This window comes from Haemaphysalis longicornis, unplaced genomic scaffold (genome assembly GCF_048455015.1).
Source record: "Haemaphysalis longicornis isolate Haplotype H1 unplaced genomic scaffold, Haemaphysalis longicornis Haplotype H1 scaffold_6, whole genome shotgun sequence".
Classification (NCBI taxonomy): Eukaryota; Metazoa; Arthropoda; class Arachnida; order Ixodida; family Ixodidae; genus Haemaphysalis; species Haemaphysalis longicornis.
Window position 1 is genome coordinate 6,036,083 of NW_027526407.1, and position 12,926 is coordinate 6,049,008.

Sequence of the window (12,926 nt, forward strand, 5' to 3'; positions counted from 1 at the left end):
ATGGAAGCAACACTCCCGTCAGTTAGTGGGTTGGCGCAAGCAAGCGTCAGCACAACCCCACAAACTAAAAGCAACGCTACGTCCACTGAAGACAAAGCTGCGCAGCGAAGGGCACGCGACGCTGAGCGCAAACGCTTGATGCGAGCGGCGGACCCTGACCTTCGTCGGCGCGAATACTCGGCGCTTGCGCATCTCTCCTCCTCTCGTCTCCTCTCCTTCAACCTTCGAAGTAAATCAAATAGCGCGCTGCGCGCGTTCCGTTCAGCGCTTGCTGTGGTTAACTCCACTTCACTCCGTTCTTCCGATGAAGTTCTACGAACACAACTGAAACACAAAGGAACCCCGAGATGCTCCGCATCTACTCAGCGTTCCCTTCAGGAAGATGGGGCAAATTTTTTATTCATAAAATGTGGGTGCCAGAAAACATGTCTTTATACTGCGGCAAAGAAAAAAAAGACAGTAATAGAGGCGTTCACAATATCTGTATATATGTATCCCAGTTCTACACACACGAGAAAAGAAGTCATCCAGATCAGGAAACCCAATGCTCACCATCCTTGTCAATACAGCATGCTGGACTAGAATATTACCCTATTTTCTTCCTGGGAAAAGTTTAACACGACTTTCTATAACTCAGGTTGTATTTTCACGCAAGGAACTCGAAAATTTTTTGTAAGCAATACATGAGATTATTATGTCGGGCAGCCGAATCTGTTTACCTTGCTGGCCATCTTACTGCAGAAGTATATTTCACTTTCTACGACGATTTCTTGCACATATACATGGTGCTTTTTAAGACAAAAACAATAACCTGCGTGTGTTCCTTTATTTATTTTTTTTATTTATTTCTTATTTATTGTGTAAGTATTTATTTCTTTATGTGTTTATTTTTGTTTACTTATTTTATTTTTTTATTTTTTTATCTGTTTATTTATTTATTAAAATACTCTGAAAGTCCGAAGGCGTTACAGAGAGGAGTGGTTAAAATTTTATACAATATTAGTTACAGCCGTTTCGAATGATGTAGAATCCGGAATGCTGGCGATGAAGGCGGGGAGGTGGTTCCATTCGTCGAAGGTTTTGGAAATGAACGAGTAAAGTAGGGGTTTGCGGGAGAGTTAGGAACCCCGACCTTGAATGTTTGATCGTTACGTGTGAACTTGTGGGATGGAACAGTGATGAGATCCTGTGTTAGAATGGGGTTAGTAAAGTATATCGCATGAAAAAGGCACAAGCGCGCAATTTTCCTTCTAGGAGCAAGGTCACTGAGTTTAAGACAAGATTTAATTGACGTGATGATAGCGGTTCGTGAATATTTTTAACAATGAATGGAGCAGCCCCGTTCTGATTGGCTTCCAAGGATGAAGACAACACCACCATATGAAGGTCCCAAATCGATGATGTAAACTCTAATTTTGATCTAACCAGGGTTTTATATCGTAAGATTTTTACAGACACTGGAGCAAGAGCAAACTTATGCGTAAGAAGCCAAGCATGCGATTAGCATTATTAGACACATATTTATACGTTCGTGCCATTACAGGTTAGTGCTAATGTGGAGGCCAAGATACCTATAAAAATAGACAGAAGATAAATGTACATTGTCAAATTCTTACGAAAATTGTTCAGACGGGTTATTCTGCTTTAAGCCCGAAGAAACTCCCAATATTTTACAATCGTAACGTTAAGTTGCATCAGCCAATTATTACTCTAAGAAGATACGGTTTGAATGTCGAATTGGAAAGAGACGGAATCTTCCCCTTTAGTTTTTTCACGATAATTCACGCAATCATCAGCAAAAAGTCTAATTGTAGAAGAAATGTTGTTAGGAAGGTCCATAACATAAATTAGGAACAGTAAGCGACTTAAACAGAACGTTGGGGTACTCCAGGTGTTACGTGTTGCAACGGTGAGTTACAATTGTTAGCACCTAAATATTGTGTTCGGTTAGACAAAAAACACACTCTCCACTTGAGCAAGCTGCTTCCTATGTTAAGAGCACTTAGTTTTAACAAAAGAAGTAGATAAGAAACTGAATCGAACGCTTTCTGAAAAACTAGAAAAATGCAATAGACAATGGCTCCCCTATGAAAATATAAATTATTGGAGAAATACTTTCTTAAACCATGCTGGCGGTTCTAAAAAAACTGTTGTCCCCGAAAAAAGTTATGAAATTAGAATGAATTACCTGCTCTAGCAGTTTGCAGGGGGTAGTTGCGAGTAGAATGGGCCTATAGTTGAATGGGTTGGAGGCATACCTTGCTTCGGAACTGGCACCACCCTTGCCGCCTTCCAATCGCTCGGCAGCAAAGAAAACTGCAAATATTGCGAAAACTGCTTTGACAATACTAGTGACAAGTATGTTTCAGTTAGCTTCAATAACTGCGCAGCGATACCATCAGCTCCGGGGGAGGATACCTTTAGGTTCTGATTCATTTTCCTAATGCCAACCCAATCCACAGCATGTGGGTCAATAGCGGGAAATGCCCATTATCAACTTTGGTTACCAAAGTAGAAACACGTTTACAAAAAGAAAGCACAAAGCCCTTTTGCAATGCAACGCAGCACTCAGTTGCGGTATCAACTGCAGTCATGATCACACAACTGGATCGTTTCCTTTTTTGAACCATTCACTTTTGACCAAAATTAACAAGGATTAGTACGCAGCAAAAAGGGCAGCGTTTTATTAAAAAAGTCCAATTTTTCAGTAAAAAGCCCAGATGTATATAATAAAAGCTTATATTTCGACAGGCACTAGTGTTTTGCTACTATCAGATAATACTGCGCTAAGGTACAATCGTTTATTTTTGTTGCTCAGCCGAATAGTTCACGTTTATTTTCTTTCAGTTTCCGTGGAAGCTAACCTGGTTAGTCGGTGGCACGTAACTGTAGTCTGCGAAGATGATGAAGGCTTTTGTTGAACATCGTTCCCGCTGGCTTCGAGCCTGTTCTTTTATTGTTACGGCGTATGTCCCAGTGTTGCCTTGGCTATTTCCTTGTGGTAAAAACCGTGCTCTGTTTTACAGGCGGCACTGACCTCCTGTATTTTACAGACTTCCCTCCCTACATGACGCTGAGCAGATACCGTGTATCCTGGCTTCGCTATAGAGTGTTTGAACCGGTAGCCTTAAAAAAGTATTCGTGAGACGATTTTGTCACCTCCCATTTTTGGTGACGCGAAAAGACAACAAATTAGTTTCTATTACTAGGAGTACCATATACACCAAAAATTCGTTTTTATTCACACGTGAACAGCACATATGGTTGCGTTTCTAAGCAAACTGCCAAAATGCTGCCTTTGAAACTATTGGATTGTACTGTTAATAGCGGTCGTACTAGGAAAACCTTTCGATTCTATCTTTGGGATTGTTTGGTGTACGCTCGCTTTTTATGAGGTGTGAATCTACATTAAAATAAAAATATTCAAATTGTTTCCCCTAAAATTTGCGAACAACCCAGGAATCAAAAGGTTTTCTTTTTACATGCTACTGCTATTATATGCACAAGGTTTTAGGTCCCAATGTGCTCGAAGGGGCAAGTCTGGTGAGAGAGAGTGCAGGTTGTGCCACCGGTTTTTAAAATTAGAGCCTAAAATCCTACTAGCCGTAGAGGTAGACAAATGTAGTAGCTGGAGCATATACAGACGGTATTCCTTTAGCTCCTTTATTTAACCTTCGATGCCCTGTCAAGCAGCATAATATTACTGCCATGGAAAATTCCTGGCATCGATGTGTCGCTCGGCGCCCATTTCGCATTGTGATTCTATTATATTTCTGTTTGTTAAAAGTAGTTTTCAGATTGGCAGACAGAGCACTGGTGGTGCATGCACTGCGGTTCCTTGGATCATACAACGAATTGCCGGTTCGGCTGGAGGAAAAGCCTAAGAAAAAGGTGACGTGCGATTTAGTTTAAAAAAATCAGAACTGCAAGAAATTTTTGCTCGCAAGAGATAAGGTGTAGCTCTTGCGCTAGATTCTATTGCAGACACAATGTCGTCTATTAGCGATATGTATAAACAAATTCAACCAACACCATCCGGCGCAAATAGCTGTGCTGATGTAGAAGCTGTTCGTAAATATATAGGAAATAAATCAGTGCACAAGTAAATTACCGGTACAGAAGATACAATTATTTTTTCAGGGATGCCAAACCGTCGTAAATGGGTTCCTTTTGTAGACAGCAGTCTGTTTATCTGGTCTAGCGTGATATGAAAATATATTAATAGAATATTTTTTCTTTCGCAAATTGCAAGGGTTGGTCTCCAAATTTCTAAGATTGCAATATTTGGCGGGGAAAGGTACCGGCAGTACTCGGTTCTAGAGTGTTTTAACGAATAGTACTATAATGTTGGTAAATTTGGACTTCGCACCTATCCATGCGATGCCTCAAACATTCTCTTGGTTTTCCTTTTGCCTGTATTGTTTCATTTGTATAGTATTTTAAACCTTGTTGTAGTTCTATACCTCTTGAAAAGAGCAAAATGATGAGCGGCTTCTATTTCAAACTTATTTCTTTAAACCTAAAAATCGATGCACGTTCTTCTTCACTTTGTGTTCATGCAAAAAAAAAACGCGATAGGCTGCAAAGCACAGTCAGCAACACCACACTTTCTTTTTCCTTCATCAATGAAAAAAAAGTCCACTTTTAATGATCCATGCAATATCTGGAAAAGAAATTTCAGCCGTTGCTTCGTTCTTCTGCTTTCGAGAAGTTCAAACCCGCACTGCTGAAGCATATCTGTAACTGAGTCTGTGCGGCGATACCTAAAACACATAAAACGTGCTGCGATTTGCTGTAATTTTTCTACTTTTTTTAAACCCTTTTGGTGTGGGCTTCATACAGCATTAGCATATTCTAAAACAGGTCGTATAAAAGCCTTGTAGGCAACTAACTTAATTTCTTTAGTCGCGCTTGGTAGCTTCCACCTAAGAAAGCATTGCTTTTGATATGCTTTGGCGTAGGTAATATGCACATGAATGCGCCAATCAAGATTATGCTCCACTGTCACCCCTAAGTACTGGAAGCTCTGTACCTTGGTCAAGGCATATTCCCCTGTATTATATTCAAATCTTAGAACATCCCGCTTTCTTGTTACATGCGTATATGTTGTTTTTTTATAATTGATTTCTATTCCCCACTGTTGACACCATAAATTTATTGCTTGCAGGCATTTGTTTAGTTCAATCTGATCGTTTGGGCATACTACACGAGAATAAATCAAACAATCCTCCGCGAAAAGTTCCATCTTAACAGGTGGGTTGACAATGGCAGGAATATTGTTTATGTACAGTAGGAACAATAACGGTTTTACAACGGAGCCTTGAAGCACTCCATACAGAACTTCGCATTTTTCTGATACGCTTGTTCCGATTTTGACTCTTTGGAAACGATTTTGTAAGTACTCCTCGATCCACGAAACAATACCCTGAATAATTCTTAGCCTTCGCAATTTGTAGAGCAGTTTTGATGCAAACATTGTCGAATGATTCGCAAAGTCTATACATACAACGTCTATCTGTTTGCATTCATCTATAGCCTCGCAAAAGTCATGGACAGTTTCGATTAATTGAGTGACAGTCGAAAGGCCAGATCGGAAGCCGTGCTGAAATTGACATAGCAAATTGTTTTTTTCAAAGAAGTTAAGAATGTGTTTGGCTATCATGTGCTCTGTTACTTTACAACACACCGAGTTTAGCGAGACGGGTCTGTAGCTTGTTACGGACAGTTTATTTCCACCTCTATGTATCAGAACAACGTTCGCGGCACGCCAGTCCTGAGGTACTGAATGATCCCTTAATGATTTTTCAAACAAAAGCTGCAGGTAATAGGACATTCACTTAGCGTAGGGTTGAAGGAATGCAGTCGGTCTTTCGTCCTGGCCACATGATTTCTTTGGGTCCAACTTTAACAATTGTTCAAACACACTCTCCCTCCTAATTTACTGTATTGAATAGACTAGGCTTTCGCTCTTATTGTCACCGCTATACTTTGTGAAAAGTGATTGGAAGAAACGATTAAATAGGTTCGCGATATCTTTTTTTTTCTGTCAGTACTACTTCGCCATCCAGTATCTGTTCCATTTCGTTGTTCTTGTCTGTAAAATATCGCCAGAACTTTTGTGGTGAGCATTTTAGGAAATCTGTTAGCGTTTTATTGAAAAACTTTTTCTTCGCTTTTACTAAGGTGGATTTCAGACTTTTTTTACCTAATAAAATTTCCGTAGGGTTGGTCTTCCGTTTTCGTAATCTTGTTAGCTTGCGCTTGAGGTGAATTATGTCTCTAGTTATCCAAGGATGTTTGTGTTTTGATTTCTTTGTTCGTGTGAGACCAAATTTGTGAATGGAGCGTTTTATAATACCTTTAGGACGCTGCCATAGTTATTCGACACTTTCGTGGTGGGATGCTAATTTAAATGCGTCAAATCTGCTCTCCAAAACGTCTAGGATGGACGTGTCATCCACACGGCAAAAATCTTTAACATATACTAATTCATATAGTTTTCCAAAGGCCCCTACGGTAACGGGTATATTCAAGCATACCACCTTATAATCAAATAAACCTTCATCAATTAATACAGTAATTCATACAGTATAATCCGCCAATCAATCAGATATGCAAATCAAGTCCAACACTGACTGCGACTTTGCGGTAACCCTTGTAAATTATTTAACGCTTTGATTAAGATTATGCGAAAACATAATCTGCATGAGTTTGTCCGTACTATTTACTTCAACTTGACCCGTTGATAGATTTTCCCAATTTTTATGTGGCAACGTAAAGTCACCAGCCATTACTAGCCTTGTATTTTCATTTACATGCGAGTTTAGAAAACAATTCAAGTCATCCAAATGCTTTGGTGAAGTGGATGGTGGCCTATATACAGCCCCTATTAAATACACCATGTTTGCATAGGTAATCCGGCACCATAACATTTCGTGTAGAGTTTCGCGGAAAGGCATGGTACTTTTGTTCTTTTCACACTGATAGCCACTCTACCACCTCTTATTTCTCTGTCCCATCTAAACACTTTGTAAGCTGGTGGAAAAATGCTACTGTCACTAATTGTATTATGCAACCACGTCTCAGTTAAGAGCAATACATCAGGGTTGTGGGAAATTAATAAATTTTGCAGATCAGTTGTTTTGTTAGCTATACTGCGTGCGTTCAAAGGTACGATTCTAAGCTATGACTGCGACGAATCGCTTTCCGTGCCAGAAATCTGACCTGAAGTGGCGGGCGTTGCTAATTCTGGCTGGCAGATTTACCCTTTCGCCCCTTTGGGCGAGTCTTATCTTGTTCTGTCCGAACAGGCAACGTTCATTTTTTTCCTGATCCCAGACTAGATGCGATTGCCGATCTTGAGTTTATCGTGTAGCAGTTTTACTTTGCCACCAGCTGCGGTTTGAGATGCACTGCTCTGTCAAAGCTTTTTTTCTAACTTCAACAGTATCTTTTGTGTAGTTTCGACTTATACTCATCGAACTTCCTTTCAGCTTGCCACAGTTCTGCAACACACGCTGTCTTTCTCGCGAGTCATAAAAGCGCATGATTACCGGCCTATTACCCCCCGTTTTTTTCTTGCCAAGACGATGAATTTTGTCGATCGTGTTCACTTGCACTCCCAAGGTTTCTTTAAAAATATTCTCGATTACAGCTTTTTTTCCGGTCGTCGTCTGATTCGTCCTTGTCGTCCTCGATACCATAAAGCGATAGATTATTGGATCGGCTTCTGTTTTCATATTCTACCAACTTCTCAGCCTGTTGCCGCACAAGAGATTCCAAGTTTCGTACTCTAACACTTATGTCTTGAATAACGTCGAGCACGGCGTTCATTTTTTCACATGTAGCCTTCACGTCGGTCATATCGGCTCTAAGTGTGTCTACTTTAGCTTCTGATATAGCCTGGTTATCGAGAATTTGTTTCAAGATTTCCTGTGTCGAGGGACCAGGATTTTCCTCAACATCTCCCGACAGCAGCAGTGACATCACCAAAGACCACGAATCAACAACACAATTCAAATAACTGTGAGGGCGCGCCAGGACTAACAAAAACGGTTGTCACTTCTGTTAGTTGCAACCTTCGCGTCCATGGCCATGTCGGTTCCATGGCCACTTCACCAAGAACAGGGAGAAGTACTCATTAAATAAACAATACCAACATTTAAATAACAAAATCTTAGTTCCACGAATTCACCAACATCTGTTGTCCGGTAAACTTCCTCATGGGTTTAATTAGGGAAAAATAGTGGATGTTTAAATAGGTGCTTGCAAACACCAGTCAATAATTATCTTCCCTGCTAACCCACTTGCACTTTTCAGAAGTCCATGTTAGCCATAGAATCAAGCGAACTACCTTTTTCGTACTAATGCACGTATTACCAAGAATTCTTTTTGTGAGATACGTAACTTCAAAGCGCGATTGATTTCTAATTTATATCTATGACAACAACGCTATTACTATTTATTTGCTTCTCAAAGTATTTGACAGATTGGCACATTCCCGTAAAAATATCCAGATTGTTTGTGATTCGTAGTGGCCCGATTTTAGGCAAATGCATCTTTTGTTTCTTGTGCTCCTATCGCCCTCTCCAATATATGAGAATGAAAAAGATGTTAAGCCGTGCTTTTCTAACGCTTGTATAGTGGTCATAAGTGCCTATTGGTCGTTTCTGCCTAATTTCTGATAAAAGGCAAATAAAGGCCTCTTTTCAAAATTACCGTAATATAAACCAATATTTTGCCGTATATTTTCCCCCACATTTTCTTCTCAGTGCTATTTTGGATTATTATTCATGTATGGTGCGAAAATAACTGCTCGGAATACCATGGTTTTCCATGGTGTCCACTCGTTGAGGGTACCCGCTGGCAGCAACGGAATGGGACGGTCATTCTCAGTGACAAGTGGCACCATTTTATATCCTATAACACGGAGACAAAGATAGAGAACAATTTTTACCGTGATTCGTACAGTATGTTCTGCGTCTTTTTAGTACCGATATCTTCGAAGACGTGCAGCAGCATCTTGGTTTCTGGAAAAAAGCTGGTATTGATCTGAATTTTAACTCAATGGTTAATCATTGAAAACACCTTTGTTAGCACATCACTTCAATACTGAATAGCCAGAGGCGACAAATAACTGCGCAACTGCGGTTCCTTGCGGACTAAAGTTCATACTGCCGATGGCCTTTCAAACAGGCTTTTTTAAAAAAGTGGTTGCAGCAATAGACCATTTCAAAAAGGTCCTCCAAACATGTAGAAGTGAATATGACATCATTGGGACATCTTCTCTTAGGCGTTCGCATAAAATTATTCACCATAAAAATTGCTACAGCTGTACCTAGCCTTCGCCTTTTTGAAGCTTGTTTTTAGATAAATTGTGGTTTTTCTAGACTATTTTTTGTGTCTTTTTTTTCGCAAATCAATTGCCTAGGGCACACAGCCAATACACTTTTCCACACAGTATTGCCAACTCTTAAGGGCTCTTTTTATGTTGGTTTTACTATGTGGTATGGTTGAGAAATTGAGAGTGGCCATTGAACATAAATGTGAGTTGTGCATTGGTGAAAATAAGAAACTATATCGCCATTTACCCCAAACTTTTGTTGAGACAATTGACGGGTTTGCGAAACTATTGGCGGCTTTGCATCATAATAAACAATTCTATTTTTTGTTTCCATGTGGGAAATACAAGTTCGGCACTTCATTGTGTGAAATCTTTTGCATTGAGGTTAACACGTTTGGTGCTTTTATCTACGACGTTGAAAGTGCGTTATATTCTTTTGCGTGCATATTTTTGGCGCTCAAAATGCGCTCTTTAAATTCCAAAATACGGACCCCTAATTATTTCATTTCATACTCTGGCAAACATCAATCTAAAATTTTTTAGGTAAACCAAACATAAAAACCATCTAAAAATAAAAACCCTTTTCTGGTGTTTTCCTCAACAGGTTTTCCTTCTGGGTTATTATTAATTTACGTATTCAGTACAAACCCTAATAAAGCAGCTTACATAAAGCTGTTGTCTGACTATTAAGTTGATTTAAAGTTAGTAGCAGTAGCCACGTAATTTAGATTTAGGAAAATACGAAAATAATAAAGCTCGACTGGACGCTTTCCAAGTGCTTTTTAGCATTTTTACGTGTCATTAAAAGAGTTTTAGCCAAAGCACGTTTTTTTACAACAGCAGAAATTTTACGGAAACACCTTTGCTAACATTGCTCTTTCTGTTTGTAGTTCTGGTAAATATTTTTTTTCGTACTTCGGGGCAAGTACTAGTACTTCGTTTATTGTTGTTGTTTTTTATTTCTCTTTTAACAGATGTTTCTTCTCTGTGAATTACTGGTGTTTTTGGCTACCCGCATGTCAGACTCCATAGCCACAAAGCTGCCACCCAATATTATTCTTATCCTGGCTGACGACATGGTATGTTTATTGTTTATGTATCCTTCCTAAATGCTTTCAAGACAACCACATTTTTTTCTAGCTTGGTAATATTGTATATTTATTTACAATTCAAAATTCAAAAATGATTTGCAAAACATAATTGCATATGTACGGTGGCCCACATTGCTTGCAGGTTATTTTGACTTTTTCTTCTGTTTTATTTTAAAAGCTTTATTCCTACAGCAATGAATGTGTAGTTGTTGGCAGACATCCAATTACCCACAGATAGCTGCGCTGCTTCCCAACCTGAAAGTTCAGAAGGGACCTAAATTCTCCCCGCAACAGGAATTTTGAAAATGGCACAGGATTTCCCGTTCCTACGAATCCGTCCTTAGGTGTTAGTAGTGAGTTTGGCAAAAGAAGGATCCTAGGGGTACAGCGATGCGCATGGTTAATGAGGATTACCAACATCGGTTATTCAGCAACTTATCACTTTGGATGCGATCACACTTTGTGTCTTGTTAATTCTATACCATCTTATTTATCTCAAATGCTGGGTTTAATTCGTCTACGAAGGAACCCTGCTCCTAACAAAATCATTTAAAGGCAGCTGTGGAGACAGATATTTATACTTATTTACAGCACCACCTCAGTATGCTGGCCGCGATTTTATGGCAGTGGAGGTCAGTGTGGTCTGGCATAAGTAACGATGCAAAAAACCCCTCTTCAATACCAAACAGGAGACGATATGAATCCTTGCTGTGTTAGATTACACAAATCACTTTCAGTTGCAAACTCAAAATGGTTTTATCTGCTCCCAAAAGACTTTCTGCGGTAGAAACAAGTAGATGCTCTAAGCTGCATGACACAATAATTACTGCTTACAACGTTATAGAGGTAAGTGGGTTGATTTACACGTTTTAAAATTTCAATATCTGATTTAAGGATTTTATGGTTCCTTGTCAATGCTTACGCGGCGGATTGCAATGGGTAAAAGCTCAAGTACAAGATGTCGAAAAAGCTGAACTTTATTATCGCTATTGTTTTTAAAACGTGTAAAACCGAGTCATCATAGTGACACACTCTCATGGTGAGCGCGTTTAACGTTTTTTGGAAAATCTTCCTATGCCTTACAGGGTTGGGACGATGTGAGTTTCCATGGGTCGGACCAAATACCCACTCCGAACATCGACAGCCTTGCCGCAGACGGCATTATCCTCAACAACTACTACGCCCTGCCTGCATGCACTCCTTCCAGGGCGGCGCTTTTAACGGGCCTGTACCCCATTCATACCGGTGCGCGTTAGTGGTTTACAATATTAGCATTTATTTTTACACGTTTCCACCTTAAATTTTTATTGCTTCAGAAAGCGTTCAAGGCAAAATAAAAATTACCAACAGCAGAATACCCGTGAGTAGAATAAAAATTGCTGAATATTTTATATTACCGCGAAATGTGCTCAACCAAAATTGGCGAGTGACAAGTCACCGATAAACAGAAAGGCAGGCAGACAGAACCACTTTATTTGCCATAGCTTGGCGATTAAGCTGGCGACGTCTTCTGCGCCGTCCGTCTGGCCGCAGGGCCCCTATTGGGCAGTGGTCCGGTGCCTTCGGCTAATCGGGCCAGGTCTTCTTGAATTTTTGGGTTTCGGTCACGCAGGGCGGCCTCCCTGCGCGACTCGCAGCTGATAATAAGAAGAATGGGACGGGATCGGTTCCTGGATAGTGGGATGCTATCACAGGCCCATATGATATGGAATAACGATGCGTGAGGGACCGAAAAATATGGACGTGCATCTTTGTAGGTGTCAGAAAGAACGCAGACAATATGGTAAGGTGAGAAAGGGGCAGGTTTGGAGCTGCCCATAGATGACCGCCAAGGTCGGGATAGAGAAGAGTAAGGAGATGGAATCATGGCACGCTCCAAGTGGTAATGGGCGAGGATGTCCCCGTATGTTTGCAGCCTGTCCCGTAGAATGCATACCTCACTATCATTGGCGGCGCCACCTAGCCCTCGGAAGACCAAAGGTGGAGCACCTTCGAGGGCCGCTGAGTTACCATGTAGCGCGGTTTGAGCGGCAGCCCAGACGAGAGTGATAGGGCGGGATCTAATGTTCTGTGCCTTCGAAAGGACTGATAAAGTTGCTGGGGAAACTCTTGCGTAAAGAAAATTTAGGATCGCTGATTTAGAGTCACTGGAAGGTGGGGACTGTAGGTCATAGCCAACACGATGGCGATCTCTTCTCCCGCCGTGGGGGATGTCGTAGGTAAGAAGTCGGAAGCGATTTGGACTTGTTTCAAATCAACCACCGTGGCTACAGCAGCCGCTCTGGTAAGATAAGTTGCTGCATCTGTGTATAGCTTGGGGGAGCCTGGAGGGTATGCCTTTTTAGGGGCTTTCGGGCGAATCAGGCTGCGATCTTCATTGAGTACGGGATGCATATATGGCGGAAGAGGTCTGATTCGGAGCGTCTGGCGGAGGCAAGGAGAGATGTCTATGAATTGCTGATAGTTGGAGGTGGGAGGTGAAAGGCATAAGG

At 40.7% G+C, this 12,926-nt stretch overlaps 1 protein-coding gene across 2 annotated transcripts in view; it reads left to right on the forward strand.

Moving 5' to 3' along the window:
• Nucleotides 1-12,926, forward strand: part of LOC144142217 (arylsulfatase B-like) — a 49,290-nt gene that overhangs the window by 4,572 nt on the left and 31,792 nt on the right. The window contains exons 2-4 of one of the 2 annotated variants that reach the window (XM_077673576.1): nt 3,791-3,891; nt 10,318-10,422; nt 11,520-11,679. In XM_077673576.1, the coding sequence (XP_077529702.1) occupies nt 10,318-10,422; nt 11,520-11,679 (265 nt within the window). In that variant the 5' untranslated portion in view covers nt 3,791-3,891. The remainder of the gene's footprint in view (nt 1-3,790; nt 3,892-10,317; nt 10,423-11,519; nt 11,680-12,926) is intronic. The other variant, XM_077673577.1, reaches the window with a different exon arrangement.